Raw genomic sequence first — 18,721 nt, 5'->3', positions numbered from 1 at the left:
AAAGACACTGACTCCTTTCATCACCACAACTGGTGGGTATTTTTAGTTTGGCAGAGTTAATGTGACCACAGGGACTAATTACGACAGGAAGCCGTCCTCATCTGCAGAAATCTTTACCTTTTTTCCGAAGATCCCAGCGTCTCACCATATGGAGTTAAAAAAAGAGCAAAAATGAATCAACACTAATCGTGTGCTTCCTGAGATTTGGTGCTGCTTTTAAAAATTAAGTGTGAAAGTTTAAAAAAAAACAGAAATGATATCCTCATTAAACAGTGTGATTCCATGAACATCTGTGGGGGGGGCATTAACATCCTGATGGCGGTGCTGAAGTACAGACGGATCTGCAGTCAGTTCAGTGAGCGAGCAGCAGCAGCATCCAAAATCAAGAACAGAACGTTTGACCAGCATGTGGACCAAACTAAAGCTGGCGTGGAGCCAACCAGGAGGGAGAACCGTCACTGAGGAGGACTGACGGCATGAACAGGTTCACACAGGCTTCATCTGGACCTGCAGTTGCCTGAATCCACCTCTTCAAACGTTGTGGTTCTCTACTCACAGGCACCTGTACCGGTGTTGACCCGGATGGGTCCTGCCGGTGTTTGGGTTGTCCGTCCCCTGGAGGGTCCTAGAGAGGAGGGGCTGCATCCTAAGGGGCGTTCAGTACCTTTGAGGTTGGTACGGCCCCCCCTCAAGGGACCTCATAAAAATGGAACGTAGCATTTTCGTGTGTGTGGTGCGTGTTTGTGAAGTATTCATGAGGATAATGGAGGTTAGTGAGGAGGACAACACTAATGGTGTTTCCACACATTTACCACTGAATCGGCCCAACGCTGGACTCGATTCCTCAGAGTCCTAATCAACCTCAGTGTCCAACACTCAGAGTCACGATCCTCAGTGGGTTTAGGTTTACACAGCTGGGATTATCGCCTGATCAACCACAGAGATCGGTTTGGCCGTTTTAGGGACTCGCACCTCTCCAGGTGAGGATTGTCACCACGTCTTGTTGAGCGTCTGCTCTGTGTTTTGTGGGTGGATGTTACAGGTCTGCGTCACGGCCTGGGTCAGCTGACCTTCAGCGACGGGACGTGCTACACGGGACAGTTTGAGAACGGCCTCTTCAACGGCTGTGGCGTGCTGGCCTTCCCCGACGGCTCCAGGTTGGTGCCTCATTGTCAGAATCCATCTTCATGTTCTCCACGCGGTCAGTCTTTCTCTGCTGCACACGTGTGTTCAAATCTTCACTCTAGAGTTGGAGTCTTCAGACTCAGAAAGGTTGTGTTGTTGGTGTTCTTGTAGATATTTGTCTTTCCCTCAAATGATAATCTGATCAGGACCCAGCAGACATGATTTTCAGGGAAGAAAAACTCTTCTGTAGACGTAATAATCCATGAATAGCACTTTATTGAAACATTAAAGCAGTGATGCCCAAATTTTTAGGTCATGGAACGATTTGATGTCAGTCTGTATTTTTATGGAGGCTGATGTTTGAGTCCATCATCTGAGTGTTCCTCTAAAAACCTGCTCTACCTCTTAAACAAAAACGACTTGCTTCTCACATTGTGACGTCACAAAGTGAGGGACCGCCCCTTCCAGGAAGAGTCTGCTCTGCCAGCTCCGCCCCCATGATAACACACACGCCCACTTTCTTTGTGATCGGCTAAACGCTTTCCTTATATACACACCAAACGCACAGCCATCTTTGCAAAAGTTTGTATGTTTTTTGTTTTCCTGGATGAAACTCAGACACCGTCGAGGCCGGCTCTAGGATGACGTCATGAAACGGGCGACACCCACGAGCAGCGAAAGGCGGAGCCTCAGAGATCGAGTAGTCTTACTGAGTAGGAAAATGGGCTGCAAAAATAAATGATATTATTTTTTTTTTTTAAATCTTTGTTTTGTGTGTGTGACGGGGTTCTTCTCAGCAGCGAATAAATAAATCACTCTGAAATAAGACGACTAAGCCAGCAGGCTCCAAATTTCAAAATGGGATTTTATTGATCCCAAAAAAACAAAAACTAAAAATCCCCAAAGGGGCCTTAACATATGAAAAAAGGGACGCCAAGAAGTTAAGGAACACGTAAGCAAATAATTATTGACTGTGCTGATTCCAACAAAAGACACAACAGGGATTGGAACCTCGGCCAAACATAAAATAAGTTAGGGAGACAACTGACCCAGCCGCCCATTGACCGTCAGAGTCAGCTGCTCCCTGCTAAGGGCGGCCTGACAAAACCAAACTAATGAAAAGAAACAAGGACTACCAACATCCAAACTATATCAACAAAACGCAGCAGTAGAAGACTGCTGGGGACCAAGAGGGGAAAAAGAGAAACCTGTCATGGCCTGTCAGCTACTCCCTCCTCCCCCCTCCTTCCTGTGTTGGACGCGACCAGCTGGATCCACTCACCTCATCTACACCTGCCTTCATAAACTCCTCCAGGATCATCAGCCGGTGCCAGTTCGTTGTTCCTCCTATGGTGCATAGTCTGGTCAGCTCACGTTTTTGTCTCACGCCTCGTTGTCTTAAGCTCATGGTATTTCTCGCTCTGCCTCAGGACGTAAACCTTCTGGATCCTCACCTGGTCGCAGTCCTCCAACGCAGCCGTCACGCCGCATCCAGAAACCTCCAGCCAGCCGCCTCGCCTCGTCTTGGTTCAAGCCTCGCACCTGCCGCTGTTTCCCCTCAAGGAGATTCCAGCTCAAGTTTCCTCCAGTCAGCCCTCGCTCTCTTCCTGGAAGAAAGTCCTGTCAAGATCTGGTTCTGATTAAACCACTGAAACTTACCCTTGTGTCCAAGCCTCTTTCCGGGTTCCAGCATCTGGGTCATTTTTGAACTCACGTCCGAATCATGACAGAACGAACTGGCCAAACCTCTGACCCAGCTGACCCGGAAGGGCTCCGCCATGCAGTTACCCAACAAGGTATTTTTCTGGGACTTCAGTTTAACTTACTCACTCGTATTACGTCTGTACAAGAGGATCTGGTTTCTCGCATCAAAGATATCACTCGGACTCTTAATGAATTTTCTGGTCACACTTCAAGGCCCACAGTCTCTGCTTCGCCTCCTATTTCCGGCAACAATGCTACTTCCGCTTCCACCCTCATCCCGGAAAATGTTCGACTACAGCCGGAACCTTTTTTCGGGGATGTTTCTGCCTGCGGAGGGTTCCTTCTGCAATGTGAACTGATTTTCCAACAAGCCCCCAGGTATTATCAAGCCGATCACACTCGTATATCACTAATCGTGAACTCTCTCCGTAGTAAGGCGCTGCAATGGGCTCAAGCTTTCCTGGCCTCCCATCCTATCTCGCATCTCCCTTTCGAGCGTTTCCTGGGAGAGTTCCGCCTCGTCTTCGACCGGCCTCAAAAGCAGGAGGAAGCCACCCGACGGTTGCTTGGTCTCAGGCAGGGTAACCGTCCGGTGAGTGAACATCTCATTGACTTCCGGATTTTTACTGTCGAGGCTGGACGGCCAGATCCCGCACTCAAGGGGATTTTTTTACCAGTCACTGAATGAGCGCATTAAGAATCATCTTTGCACCCAGCCCGAAGCAGGCACTTTCGAAGAACTTGTCACGGCCGCCCTGAGGTCATCCGCCTCCGGGAACGCCTCGCTGAGCAGAAATGTAAGCCACCTCCATCCCTTGACTATCCCGTTCGCGACTTACCCCTGGCGGCTCCAGCGAGCCAAGCTTCGCCCCCCGTTAAAACTGATGAACCCATGCAAATAGGCCACTCCAAGCTCTCTCTAGAGGAGAGAAAGAAGCGTCTTGATGGGGGGTTATGTTTTTACTGTGGGCAGGCGGGCCATCAGGTCTCTCAATGCACCGCTCGTTTGGACTCCAGAAGCCCCCCGTTTAGGGACGGGCCACGGGGGGGTGACCCTGAACCTTCCCACGTTTCCAAGTTTTTACTCGTTCCTGTCAAGATCTGCAATGAGAACCAAGTTTTTGAATTTAAAGCTCTTGTTGACTCTGGGGCCGAACATAGTTTAATGGATCAAAGTCTCGTTCATGAACTCTCTCTTCCTATTGAAGTCCTCGACAACGCTGTTAACGCTGCGGGGTTGGGGGGAAAACAACTTTCTCGCATTACCAAACGCACCGGTCCGGTTCTAGTTATTACCTCCGGTAACCACCGTGAGTACCATCATTTCTTTATCACTCAGTGTCCGCAGACACCCTTAATTCTTGGGTTTTCTTGGCTACAAAAACACAATCCCAGTATTGATTGGTGTTCGTCTCGCATTTCCAACTGGAGCACTTTCTGTATGGCTAACTGTCTGCAGTCAGCTGTTCCCCTCACCAAATTACCTGACACAGGACCCGGTAAAGAAATCGATCTGTCTAACATACCCACCTGCTATCATGACCTACGTTCCGTCTTCTGTAAATCTAGGGCTAGTGCATTACCGCCACATCGACCTTATGACTGCGCCATCGAGTTGCTAAATGGAGCTCCTCTCCCGAAAAGTAAATTGTACAATCTCTCAGGTCCTGAAAAGAGCTCCATGGAGGCCTATATCCAGGAGGCTCTTACCCTGGGTCACATACGTCCTTCCTCTTCTCCAGTCGCTGCCGGGTTCTTTTTTGTAAAAAAAAGAACGTTGACGTCCGTGCATTGATTTTCGAGAGCTGAATCAGATTACAGTCAAGGATAAATACTCCCTACCGTTATTAGAATCTGTTTTCAACTCTGTCCAGCACACTAAAATATTCTCTAAACTTGATCTCAGGAACGCTTACCATCTTGTACGCATGCGCGAAGGTGACGAGTGGAAGACGGCGTTCAATACCCCGTTGGGCCACTTTGAATACTTAGTGATGCCGTTTGGTCTCACCAACGCCCCCGCAGTGTTCCAGCGTTTGGTGAATGACGTTCTCAGGGACTTTCTGAACCGCTTCGTCTTCGTATATCTTGACGATATTCTGGTTTTTTCCTCCAACGAGACGCAACACGAACATCATGTCCGTCTCCTCCTAGAACGGCTTCTCGCCAATCAGTTATACGTCAAGGCTGAGAAGTGTGCGTTTCACGTCTCCTCCGTCCCCTTCTTGGGTTATATCATCGAGGCTGGCAATATCCGTCCCGACCCCGCCAAGATCGAGGCCGTCGTTCATTGGGAGACACCCCAAACCCGTAAGAAACTCCAACAGTTCCTGGGGTTCTCTAATTTCTACCGTCGATTCATTCGGGATTATAATACCATAGCTGCTCCCCTCACGCGGCTCACCTCTACCAATCGCCCCTTCATCTGGGACTCCGCTGCTGATGCCGCTTTCAAACGGCTCAAGACCCTTTTTGTGTCCGCACCCATCCTCATACAACCTGATGTGTCCAAACAATTCATAGTGGAAGTCGATGCCTCGGACTCTGGAGTAGGGGCTGTGTTGTCCCAGCGCGAGGACTGTTCAGGAAAACTCAAACCATGTGCCTTCTTTTCGCGCAAATTGAGCCCTACCGAACAGAATTACGATGTTGGAAATCGTGAATTACTGGCAATCAAGCTTGCGTTGGAAGAATGGCGCCACTGGCTGGAGGGGGCGGAACAACTATTCATCATCTGGACCGACCACAAGAACTTGGCTTATCTTCGCAGTGCTAAACGGCTCAACTCACGCCAGGCCAGATGGTGTTTATTTTTTGACCGCTTCAACTTTGTCATCTCATACCGACCGGGCAGTCGTAACGTCAAGCCGGATGCCTTGTCTCGCAAATACTCCATTACTGAAACCCGCTCAGACTCAACCATTCTGCCTACGTCATGTTTTATAGGTAATCTCACGTGGGAGATAGAAGACAAGGTGCAGCAGGCCCAGAGTGAGATCCCCGCAGGTGTCACCAGCCCTTCGGGCACTCTGTACGTTCCAGACTCCCTCAGGTCCGAAGTCCTCACCTGGGGTCATACCTCCCGTATCGCCTGCCACGGAGGGGTTTATCGCACCATTCGTCTCCTTAAACGTCGTTTCTTCTGGCCCACCTTAGAACGCGATGCTAAGGAGTACATTGCAGCCTGCAGCACGTGTGCCCGTTCCAAGACCTCTAACAGGCCTCCCTCTGGTCTTCTGCAACCCCTGCCAGTCCCAAGCCGTCCCTGGTCCCACATAGCTGTTACGAGTCTTCCACCTTCTCAAGGCCATTCGGTGATACTCACCGTCATTGATCGCTTCTCAGGTGCTTGGCGTCCCAAAATCAATCGGACTGGTCAAGGTTTCTGGTTTGGGCGGAATATGCCCACAACAACCACTCCTCCACCGCCACGGGTTTGTTCCCCTTCGAGGCCTCTCTGGGTTACTCACCCCCTCTGTTTCCTTCTCAGGAATTGGATCTGGCGGTGCCCTCGGTCCAACTCCATCTTCAACGTTGTCGGGACATCTGGCTACAGACCAGGGCCGCTCTCCTCCGTACCGTGGAGAGCAACCGCCAGATAGCCAACCGCCACAGGGGGGTGAGTCCCGAGTATCAACCTGGCCAGAAGGTGTGGTTGTCTTCTCGCAACATTCCCCTCCAGGCTTCGTCCCGTAAACTGTCCCCCAGGTTTATTGGACCCTACACAATTGATCGGGTCATTAACCCATCGTGTGTCAGGCTTCGTCTTCCGGCGGCTCCGCAGATCCATCCCACGTTTCACGTGTCCCAGATCAAACCGGTATCTGAGAGTCCTTTGTGCCCGCCGGCCACTTCCCCACCACCCGCCCGTACCATCGATGGGGCCCCCGCCTTTACAGTCTCTAAGATCTTGGACGTTCGGCGTCGGGGTCGCGGGGTCCAATTCTTGGTGGATTGGGAGGGGTATGGTCCAGAGGAACGCTCGTGGATCTCGCGTTCGCTCATCCTGGACCATACCCTCATTGACGACTTTTATGTTGCCCATCCTGATCGTCGCCCTGGACCGCCTGGTGGCGGTCGTTGAGGGGGGGTACTGTCATGGCCTGTCAGCTACTCCCTCCTCCCCCCTCCTTCCTGTGTTGGACGCGACCAGCTGGATCCACTCACCTCATCTACACCTGCCTTCATAAACTCCTCCAGGATCATCAGCCGGTGCCAGTTCGTTGTTCCTCCTATGGTGCATAGTCTGGTCAGCTCACGTTTTTGTCTCACGCCTCGTTGTCTTAAGCTCATGGTATTTCTCGCTCTGCCTCAGGACGTTAACCTTCTGGATCCTCACCTGGTCGCAGTCCTCCAACGCAGCCGTCACGCCGCATCCAGAAACCTCCAGCCAGCCGCCTCGCCTCGTCTTGGTTCAAGCCTCGCACCTGCCGCTGTTTCCCCTCAAGGAGATTCCAGCTCAAGTTTCCTCCAGTCAGCCCTCGCTCTCTTCCTGGAAGAAAGTCCTGTCAAGATCTGGTTCTGATTAAACCACTGAAACTTACCCTTGTGTCCAAGCCTCTTTCCGGGTTCCAGCATCTGGGTCATTTTTGAACTCACGTCCGAATCATGACAAAACCAACCAACCAGCACAGCTCCAACTCAAACCCCAGCTGCTCCTCAGCCTCTTGCTCTGCTCTCTCTGCATGCCTGCCCCCTTGGTGGAGCCCTCCCCTGACTGAAATACCTGGCAGGTGAACAGAGTGGCAGGTTTGCAGCAAAGAAGCACCAAGGAGACAGAACAGCTGGCTTTTTTCCTTTTTTGTGAAGTTGAAGGTTCTTTTTCTGGTTCTTCACTGATTGTTGCGTAAAATAAACTTTCCAAAAACGTTTGTTTTTCTGGTAACTTTGGGAGCTCGGGGAGGTTTCAGTTTAGCGGTCGTAGCAGACGCTGACATCCTGCTCCCTAAAGTCCCGCTCCGATCATCTTCTGATCCGTTGTCAAGCCGTTCTCAGAGCTCTTTTAATGATGATGATGCCATTTTTAGCAAAAAGCCAAAAGCCTGTGTCATATTTTAGGACATAGTTTCCGCAGAAATTTACTTCTGAGCTGTTGGCATGGGGCAACCCCGCCCCCTTTCCCCAACTCAGTAGTGAGAGCTCAGAGCAGGGAGCCGGCTGAGCGCGTTTTCTACGTCACAGATACGAATGTTTTTCAACAACATTTTCTCGTCTGCTCCTGATTTACTGCAATCAGGATAAAGAAATACTCAGTAATGTCGTGTTGAGCTTGTTTTAGTCTACATATGTCCTCCATAATCAGAAAAAAACCTCATAAACGTGTTAAAAACCCCATTTTGGTTGGAGTGGGTCTTTAGGAAGGTGGCAGATGTATGTAAGACGGAGGCGAAGGGCTTGACCTGCTCTAAGAGTGAGTCAGAGACGGATGTGGAGGACAGAATCCTGTACTTTAACAAAAGAACATTTCCTTTAGAATCATGAAGTAAAATGGAAATAATGTGTGTTTTTTTTCTGTGTAGCCTGGTACCAAGTGGCCCGCAGACTGGTCCTGGTACCGTTTTATGGCCTAAAGAGTGGGGACCACTGTCTTATAGAACTTTCTTGTGTTTTCCTGACTACCAGAAAAAGAAATGTTTTTAAATCCACCAAAAACTACAGTTCCCAGAGCTCCGCCCCTTCACGTTTGGCGTCAAACGCCCCAGGTCCTCTGTATTACCAGAAGGATTTTTCAGCCGTTTGCAGTAGTTGGGAAATATTCAGGTTAACAAATGTCCTCTACTGAAGACACATTAGCATAGTCAAGAGGATATTCTTTGTCCAAATAAGTGAGCATTTTCTAAAGCTAGCTAGCTCATCTTTTTTACAGATTTACTGCAGGCAAAGCGGCGTAGAAAGAAGCCAAACCAATGAAGTTCTTTCCTGGCATCTTCTCCCTAGCAGAACTACATAAAACTATCATGGGTACATAAATAGAAAAGGAAAATATGAACAGCACAAAGGCAGACCTCGAGGTCGTCTTAGGTAAAAAAAAAAAATCTGTTGCGACCCTCAGCAGAGGCTTTTATTGCAGGAACGCGCTGATTATTTTTGAAGTATTCCTTTTTGTGGTTGGACCATTGTGATGCAGACGCTGCTTTTTCGTATTCCACTTCCCAGACAACCATTGAATAAGCCAACTTTGTTACATAAAGACGTCTAACAAAAAGTTTTCCCCATTCAATCTCCGTCTCTTCAGAGTTTTCATTTGCTCCCTTTTGTTTGGTGAAGGTGAAGCCCTCCAGCCTGGCAAATAAAGAACCGGTGTGCAACCCTGTTCAATGTCACCGTTTTGTTGAACCGAGCGTTTAATTTATGCCACAAGGACTTCAGAAAACTAAAACATGTTGTTCAGGCAGAACCGTGCCCTTTTAGCAGCGGCAGGTCTTCGGCTGTTTGTGGGACCAAATGATTTCAGCAGATGTTGCCTCCTGAAACCGCTGTCCTGTTTCTCAGACCTCCGTCTGTGTGGAGACGATGACCTTGCTGACACTCAAGTAGCAGTTGCTTTAGCTCAAAGGCTCCAGTCTTCGCCGTGGAACTAAAATTCCCTCGTTCTCCTGCCACCCACCTCTGGATGGCTTTTTGTTGGAGGCTAATTGAACTTTCTCCCGTTAACGGATGTTTGCTTCAGGTATGAAGGCGACTTTGTGCAGGGGAAGTTCCAGGGCGTCGGCGTCTTCACTCGCTTCGATGGGATGAAGTTCGAAGGCGAGTTTAAGCGCGGCTGTGTGGACGGATACGGTGAGGCTTCGCACCACATCAACCGTCTGTTCTGATGTTCAACACTCTTATCTTGCTAAACTGTTGTCGCTACCTAAGATGCTAAACAAAACATCTCTGATCTACGTCTTTAGCTGCATGTTAGCCTGGAGGCTAGCAGGTAGTAGAGACGAGTCCAACATCTCTTCTACAGAACAAAGAAAACAACTGAAGAGCAACATGTAAACAACCGCTCTCATTGGTGTTTGGTCTCTAGCCTAAAGCCAACGGCTTCTCCAGGCTAAAAGCTAACGCTAGCAGCTGCAGGGACTTCACACATTGACCGTCTCTGAGAGCCGGACAGTGTGATCCACAGAAAATGCTTTATTCCGGCTCAAACCAAATGAAGTCAATTCAACCGACATTTTTCACAATATGGGCGCCGCCATATTGGAGCCAGACGTTGTCAGTCCGAGTTGGTCTGAGTCAACGTTTCCATGGCAACCACTCTTGTCAAGTGAGTGAGCTTGATGGAAGGCCACACCCCCTACCACCTAAAACAATCTGTCAATCAAACCTTTTGAACTTTGGATCTGGGGCTTTATAACTTATTCCACAGAAAAAAAATATCATGAAAAAAGTGCAGAAGAAGGAATCCAGTAAAACAGACAAAAGCAGATTTAAATTCATGTCCAGAACCTAACGGAGAACCAGATTTCTGCTCTCTGTCTGTTTCTCTGTGACATTTTCTGTTCTATTTGCTGTACAAAGAACTCAGAACCCCGTCTTTATCCACGGCCTAAGCCCTTCGGTTTGCTGCTTTAGAACCATCGTCTTATTTCTGGTTCATTTCTTTGTTTGTGAAGTTGTCCAGCAGCTGAGTAAACGGATCCGAGCTGAGAGCCTCTGGCGTTCGTCACATTACTGTGTCCGTACAGGTCTGACTACCTGCAGACAGCTGGTCCCACCTGTAAGGACAGGTGGGACTTTCGCCGAAGCATAACCCCGTCTAAGGTATTTTGTCCTCCACCTGCTGATCTTTTTATAGTAGCCCCTGGACTGGAGGGCGCTGACAGTTTCCCGCGTTCATTAATGGAATCCTAACAAAAAGATCAATTTGGCAGCCTGGTCTCACTCAATGAGCTTTAATAGATTTTCACCTTCAGGTGTGATTTTTAATCCTAATTTCATACACACACGGGGAGGAACTCGGTGTGACGGCGCCTCCTCTTCTTTGTTCTGCTTCTATACAGGTATTGTTTAAACTATATTGAACAGTGAAAAGTGCTAATTGGCCCGAAGCTCCTGTGCGTCTGGGCTCCGAGTCTCTGGAGGTAATCAACACGTTTTTATTTGAGGCTGCTGGGTGGTGAGGGCGGATCAACGTGTCACTGTGACAACTGGCTGATATTTGTGCCTTTAAAAATAGAGACGGAACGTACAGATTCTCTGCCATGTAGGAAGCAGACGCCGGAGCTCAGCCTGATGAAAATGAAGGGCTTCATTCATAGGAGAACGTTTCACAGGAGGCGGCTCGCAAACAAGAACGCAAAGATGTATGAGGGAAATGAAAGTAAGAAAATGGAGTTCTGGATGATGGAGGACATAAACACATCATTTAAGGTGAACGCTGCATTTCTGAGTGTGTCTTTATTCAAACTGTTGTGAATCAGGAGCAGACAAAAAGATCGTATTTGTGACATAGAAAATACGGTGGGCGGGGCCACAAGCTCCCTGCTCCGCCCCATTCTGATGCAGACAAACAGATCCATGACAGTCTTTGTTTTCCTGGTCTGAGCTGGAATCTGGATCAGAACCGGACGATCTTTCTGCCGTTTTTGTTGCGTCGCTAATTTCAGCGTTGGGGTTTGAGGGGCTGTAAGCTAGCGGGAGAGAGTTTAAACGAAGGGATGATGGGAGATGAGGGTGGGCTTACTCCACACCAGCAGTCCCATCCATAACTCAGAGGTGAATTTCTAATGAACGCCTGCCGCCCTGCAGAGACTATGTCCTAGAAAATGTCAGCTTTTTTTTTTTTCAATCGGCTAAAAGTGGCGTCATTACAACCAGAAACCAGTGGGAACACTTTGACAATAGACCAGAAGATCGTCAGAGAGGGACTGTAAACAGAAACGATCTTTTTTGGACACTTCCTATTTACTTCCTGTCTGCAGCTTTGGTTTAAACAAAAAAGGCGACATTAGATTCTAAATTTTGAGACGTTTAGACCTTTTAGGATATTTGAAAGTCCTTAACAAACAGGAAGCCCTAAAACGTGGAGTTTAATACATTACTTTGGTTGTTTATTTGATTTGATTTTGTGGTTAATCTTAATAAATCTTCCTAAAGTGACAAACAAATCCACACATTCCAGGACGAATGTACATTTAGGTATCTATAGACAGAACCATGAAACTGGTGATGCTGTTTTGTTTTTTATTTTGGTTTGTTCTGCAGGTTTTAAGTCAAATCTCTGAATTTCCTGTTAAAGTTGCTGCAGCTTCATCTGTGGGTCTGAAGCCTTCGGCAGAAAAACCCGGATGTGAACCTTCGGCGGCGCTCAGACGCCAAAAATGTCCTTTTAGGGGCTTTATGTGGCCGTCTACCCAGAACCTGCTGGAGTCCCGGCGGTTGCCAGGCAACTTTTCCCTAAAGATATCTATGGATTCAGCCCCCCCCCCCATCGGGCAGCAAATCTGTTTCCCTAAAGCCTTCGGTTCTGACGGGGGCCCTGTGTCTGTGTGCAGGTCTCCTGACGTTCGCCGACGCCGCCCGTGGCAGAGGGGGGGGCAGCCACGAAGGTCTGTTTGAGAGCAGCCAGCTGGCGAGGAGGGGGAGCAGTCACGGAGCCGTCCAGAGGGCGCAAGCGGCCGCCGCCACGGCCCGAGCCCTGGCCATGTGACCCCCCACATAGGACGTGGGTTTCCCTCCCCAGGACAGAAACTGAACAGAGCCACCGCATCGGGGTCAGCCGGGCCGCTCACTCTAAACCGCCGGTGCTAAACTGATTCTGGAGAACCCGACCAAACTCTGGAGCTGAAGGGAGCGCCGGAACCGGTCCTGAGAGGACTGATGTGGTGGTTTTTATGGTCCAAAGGTCCCACTTTAGAAAAGCTGAACCCCATCCCGACTGCAGAACCCTCAGGATTTACATTCCAGTCTGGAGTTTCATCCCTTTAGAGACGAGAAAAAGTTTTTTTTTAAGACAAAAGTCAGAGTGGAATTATAGAAAAGAGTTTGAATGAAATCATTTGATACTAAAACATTCCAAAAGGTTTGGCTAAAGTTTGAATATTACTCTGACAAAAGAATGAAATGAGATTTTTGGTTAAATTCAGATCTATTCTTCATACGAAAAACAGCTTGGCTCATAATAATGAATAATTCAGACTGTAATTAGACAAATATGTTATTTTTAGATGAATTATGATTGTGAAAATAAACACCTTGCAGTACTTCAGCATCTATCTCTGTATTATAATCAAAGTTTTTATTAAATAAACACAGATAGTTGCTCATCACAGTTTACTGAATGATTCTAATCTTAATCCTTTAAGGTAAAAAGCTTTCAAATGACGAGTTTAATTAGGCGAAAAGCTCGTTAGGACCTGGTCAGACTGTGGATCACCACATCAGCTCCTCTGGATCTCCTGCCTCCTCCCTCATGACTCCTCCTCCCTCCAGACTCTGACCTCTGTCTGCAGTTTCCCTTCACGCCGTGCCGTCTGAGCTCACAGAGCGGCAGGGCCGTCCTCCTCAGTGCCAACCACGCAGTGCCAACAGGCGGCGGCGGCTGATCCCGAGCGAGTGGCTCATCGTGGGAGGGGGTGGAGGATGGGGGGATGCTGGAGGATGGAAGCGCCGGCGTTGTGCAGGCGGCAGTAATGAGTGCAATTTCGGTGTTGGAGGTGCAATTTGATAATAACGTGCAATTTCTGCCTGAGAGCAAGATTTCCCTTCCACCGGCTTTTAGATTCAGAGAGGAGCAGCCGGCGGCTGTAAACGGCAGGAAAAGCCTTTGCAGGTTTCAGAGACGATCATCCAATAACGGCTTGTTTGGATGTTGACTCTGCTCTCTTTGTGTGTGGAAGTGCATGTCAGCGGGAACTCGATTGGAAATGATGTCTCTTTTTATGAGAAATTTGGGTTGTTTTTCGTAACTTCCATTTAAAAAACAAAAAGAGTGTTTCTGCAGGTAAGCTGCTTTTTGCACCTCCCAAACCCCCAACACCCCCTGCCTGAAGCGTGTGGTGAGACAGTTCACACGTGCACTGTGCCCGATGGGATTCTGTCTGTCCGTGTAATGAAACCGGTGTGTGCATGTGTGTGTGTTGGGGGGAGGGAGTAATGCTGTGGGGGGTTTAAATGGGAGATGGGTTTAATTGTCTGATTGGTGTCTTTCTTGGAGAATGATTCATTTAGGATGTGGTTTCAGGCTCATGTCCTCCCTGCTGACCAATTTGACTGGAGAAAGTGGTTGAGGTTTGTCACACCTTTTAATTGGCTCTGGGAGCAGAGGCGGCGCCGTTAAACGCCTTTGGCGAGGTGTTTGTTTCCTCCTCTGATCCGCCCACGTCGATGTTTGTCTGTAAAATCATGTGTTTGCCGGTTTTTCTCGTGGTCTTAAAAATCGAGCATCGTGAACCCTTTAAAAAAAAAAAAACGCCTTAAAGCTCAACTTGAACAGCTGCCGGACACTTGGAAACATGTTGGTTCTGCTTCAGTTCAGTTTGTTGATCGGATCTGTGATGGAGGACGCCCAAGAACGTCTGCAGGTTTCCGTTTCCTCAGGTTAACAAAAGCCTTCTTCCCACTGAACGGTCCGGTCCAGTACCTTCCAGTCCAGTAGGGCTCAGTCCAGTAGGGTCCGGTCCAGTACAGTCCAGTATAGTACAGTCTAGTCCAATAAGGTCCGGTCCAGTACTGTCCAGTTCATTAGGGTCCAGTTCAGTAGGGTCCGGTCCAGTACTGTCCAGTCCAGTACAGTAGGGTTCGGTCCAATAGGGTCCGGTCCAGTAATGTCCAGTCCAGTAGGGTCCGGTCCAGTACAGTCCAGTATAGTACAGTCTAGTCCAATAAGGTCCGGTCCAGTACTGTCCAGTTCATTAGGGTCCAGTTCAGTAGGGTCCGGTCCAGTACTGTCCAGTCCAGTACAGTAGGGTTCGGTCCAATAGGGTCCGGTCCAGTAATGTCCAGTCCAGTAGGGTCCGGTCCAGTACAGTCCAGTATAGTACAGTCTAGTCCAATAAGGTCCGGTCCAGTACTGTCCAGTTCATTAGGGTCCAGTTCAGTAGGGTCCGGTCCAGTACTGTCCAGTCCAGTACAGTAGGGTTCGGTCCAATAGGGTCCCGTCCAGTACTGTCCAGTTCATTAGGGTCCAGTTCAGTACGGTCCAGTCCAGTGGGGTTCGGTCCAGGACTGGCTAGTCCAGTACAGTCCACTCCAGTATGGTACAGTACAGTACTGTCCGGTTCAGTACAGTTCAGTACTGTATAGTCCAGTCCAGTACAGTCCAGTCTATTACGGTCCAGTCCAGTACTGTCCGGTTACCTATACTTTGTTTCGGAAGTGGACAACTGAAGGTGGCTGTGCGAGCCTCAAGTCAACTGCAAGACACACCTGCAGCCACTCCTTTCTACAACCCTCTACACCGCGGATCCGGATGACCCATACAGTTCCCGTTCCCCCCCACCCCCACCCCCTGAGGAGGTGGGTGTGACTAAAGTCTTTAAATGAACCCAATGTGAATCTTCTTCAGAGCTTTTATTTTTGAGCTGCTGTGTCCATCGGGATAAAAAAGCCACATTTTAAAATCTACTTTTTATTTCCATAAAGTAGAAATCCGTTTCTTCATCTGAACATTATGGATTACCTGAGACGTTCTTAACAGTGCTATTAAAGGCGTTCAGGCTTTTGTTAATCAACATGAAAGTAAATTAAGAGTAAAACTGAAAGAAAACCCTTGAAGGTCATTGATTTGGTTTTAAAATCCTCATTTCGTTCAGCAGGACCTGTTGCTTCATTCAGGTTTTCCAGCTTTTGTGCCCAACAGAAAAGTCTGAACATGTGTTTGTTTCTCTAAAACACAAAGGAGGATTTTTATTTTTGTTCATTAGTTGGAATGAACGCCTGATCAAAAACCTTTTCAACTGTGCTTTTGTACTTTCAAAGCCTTCTGAGTGTTTTTCTCCCCCTTTTCTACTAAACTGTGATCCTTTGGTTTGATGCTTTCAGAACCTCATCAGGAAGTTTTGTGCCAAGTTTTAAAGAAGTGTTAAGGTCCCACATCATCCAGGTGTCAGTCTTTTATTCGGAAATCCGGTTTTTTTATGTCACTTTCAAACCTGAAACTAGTGATAATCTGACATTCACACTTTAGAAATGTGGTATAATTGGACTTATTAGTGTGTTCACGTTGGCATTCAGTGGTTGTCACATTCTGAGGCATTTCTGTTCATATTAACCACAAATTCGTTCACGTGACCGGCAGCGTGAAACAGCAGGCTGTGAGCGGAACCATATGTGTCCTTTGTGTAGAAAATATCCAGAGATCTTTCATTCCAGCATCAATACTTTACTGTATTTGAAATTTCCAGAAATTCTTCCATTTTTAAGCAGATATGTTTGGACACCATCTCAAGTTTTGTTCAAATTCAAGTTTAGGGTGTAAACTTAAAACTTAAAGTAAACGACATACGACTCAAACGCATTTTTCACTTTTTAAACAAAAATATTCAGAGAACTTGTTCCGCCTAACTTTGGTATATTTAAGTCATTGACTGTATCTGAGAACTGGACTGAGTGGCCCCTCCCCCCTGGCGTTCCAAACAGGAAGTGGCTCCAAGAAGCCAAAATCCCACCGACTTCTTTGGAGAAATAAACAGCTGTTCCTCCGTCGTTCTGTTGGTCAGAAGAACCGTTCTGGATCTGATACTTTTTTTAACATCTTCTTGACAATCCGCATTTTTCTATGATACTTTTTTCTGTAGTTGAAGTTATTCAAGTTATTAACTGACCAATCAGATGTCTCAGTAAAAGTAGGTGTAGCCTGGCGGCCCCCACGTCCAACGTTCAAAACGTTTGACAGATTTCGTGTAGCCCACTTTAAAGTGTTAGGGGTGTGGCCTTCCAACAAGCTCATCCCTGATTAGTGAGAGGGGTTACCATGCAAATGTTGACTCAGACTGACTCAGACCAATCACTGCTAACCGACAACGTCTGGCTCCAACATGGCGGCGTCTGTGTCGTGGAAAAAGGGCGACTGAATTTCGTTGGAGCTGGAATAAACCATTTTCTATGGATGACGGCACACTCAGTCCAGGTTTCAGACACAGTCAATGATTTAGATAATAACCACAGTAAAATGGGGGCGGGGTTCTTTATTTGAGGTGTCATTATCCAATTGGGAGCTCAGTGAGGATCTCGTGTTTTGGTGTGAAATTCTTGTGAAACGGATGTTTTTGATGATGAACTTCTTTATACTTTGAAGCTCAACGGTAAAAATGAGTGAAATGAGTCGATCCTTAGGTTCTTTCTTCTCTTTGGAGCTGAAAGATGACCTTAAAGATCCCATAAAGAATTTTCTTTCTGTCCTGAAGAGCGTTCCTGATCACAGCTCCCATCCAGCCATGAAACGGACCGGTCCAGAACCGACCTCCCTGAACCTTTTGTCTTCAGGTGAACTCACCTGGATAATGTGGGACTTTCTGACTGTGTTGTGTATTTGTGGCAGCTTTCAGCATCGGTGCACGGTTGTTGTGGGAAAAAGCCATACACTGTTTTGTTGTAACTGTTGATGTCTTTGATATCCTGAAAGACAATAAAGAGGCGGACGGTGGCTGTGTGCGGTGGATGCGGCGAGCGCTGCTGGGCGCAGACACATGCGGGCGGGTTGAACTCTGACCACACACCTCGCAGGTCCGATGATTATTTGTGGAAGTCGGTTGTCGGAAACCCCTCCCCCAGCCCGCTCTGCTTCCCTGTCACTAAAATAGCTTAAGGTGTGTTTAGGTTGGACTTTAACCTCGCCGCCTGTTCGTCTCCTTGGCAACCGTCCAGAGTTCCCTTAATTTGTATCATCTCAATCCTAAGTGCTGCGAGCAGTTTTTCCTGTTTGGCCCTAATCATAGCGCCTGTTGCCATGGCGAAGGATTCAAATATGCTCTGCAGATCGTCTTCACCTATCAAATCAGAAGTGGCAGATGTATGCATTCTTTTATTCCTTCCCTTCAAGCGAATCCCGGCCCGGTCTCCATTTATTTGAAGACTTTGGTGAAGTCGGTTTGTCCAGCAGGAGGGATTCCCTCCTTTCCGTTCTACGCCTCCCTTAAGGACAGGCGAGGCTTTGTCTCTTATCAGTGAAGCCACTCAGCTCCCAAAAGCTTTGACCATGTTTGGAGAGGACGTGCACGCGGCATACTGATAAGAGAGTCCAACGGCAGAGCGGCCACGCACGCCGTCACCGTGCGACGCACACAGACGCCATCCTGATGCACCCACGAGCACGAAAACATGCGCCCCGCGCGCAGCTTCCTGCTTTTAATTGCTCGGGGTTTTCAGTCCTCACAACGGTGCTTCAGGGAGTTTGTGTGTGCGCGCGCGTGCACGTGTGAGCGTGCATGAGTCCGTTGGGGGAGGCAGATAATAGGTGTATTCATCTGCTACATAAAAATTTCAGCAGCTCGTACTCCAGCACTCGGAGCCGCGGCTCAGAGATGAGAGGATAAAGACAAAAAGGTTAGACGGGAACGTCGCCCTGAAAACCAGCTGCGTCTTATTAAAAAGCATATATCAGCCGCTTCGCCGGAGCGGAACGGACGGTAAAGCACCTATGTGCTCACGTCTGCAGAACCTTCCGTACCTCCGGTTCTCTCCGATCCAAACGCTCAGGACGCCTTTAAATTTAAAGACGTTTTGAGTCGATCAGATGTTCAGCGCTCTAGCAAAAAGACGCTAAAGGCCGCGTCACAGCCACTACGTACATTTCACGCATTTCCCACGTACGAAATTTTGGTCTTTTGTGATATGTGACATACGTAGTTCAGATGTGTTTCTCAGTTTCTCGATGTGTGCAGATGTCCATCGAGGGTTTTGGACAACTGGTCTTTGAGTGAATTCGGTTTTCAGAACTACGCAATTAACCCGTAGTTTATGT

At 48.1% G+C, this 18,721-nt stretch overlaps 1 protein-coding gene and 1 long non-coding RNA gene across 2 annotated transcripts in view; both read left to right on the top strand.

Annotated features, from left to right (window-relative positions):
• The window catches only part of LOC101156553 (MORN repeat-containing protein 4), a 29,066-nt gene extending 11,415 nt beyond the window's left edge, over positions 1 to 17,651 (top strand). Inside the window, exons 3-5 of the mRNA XM_004065475.4 lie at positions 1,043 to 1,157; positions 9,500 to 9,609; positions 12,315 to 17,651. Coding sequence (XP_004065523.1) covers positions 1,043 to 1,157; positions 9,500 to 9,609; positions 12,315 to 12,469 — 380 coding nt within the window. The 3' untranslated portion in view covers positions 12,470 to 17,651. The remainder of the gene's footprint in view (positions 1 to 1,042; positions 1,158 to 9,499; positions 9,610 to 12,314) is intronic.
• LOC110015808 lies at positions 2,361 to 2,783 on the top strand. Its single transcript, XR_002291083.1, has 2 exons — positions 2,361 to 2,477; positions 2,556 to 2,783. It is a non-coding gene; the product is annotated as an uncharacterized LOC110015808 (long non-coding RNA).
• Positions 17,652 to 18,721: the final 1,070 nt, after the last annotated feature.

Source organism: Oryzias latipes, chromosome 1 (assembly GCF_002234675.1).
Source record: "Oryzias latipes chromosome 1, ASM223467v1".
Classification (NCBI taxonomy): Eukaryota; Metazoa; Chordata; class Actinopteri; order Beloniformes; family Adrianichthyidae; genus Oryzias; species Oryzias latipes.
Note: the sequence above shows the minus strand (reverse complement) of the source record. Positions and strands in the feature narration are given on the sequence as shown.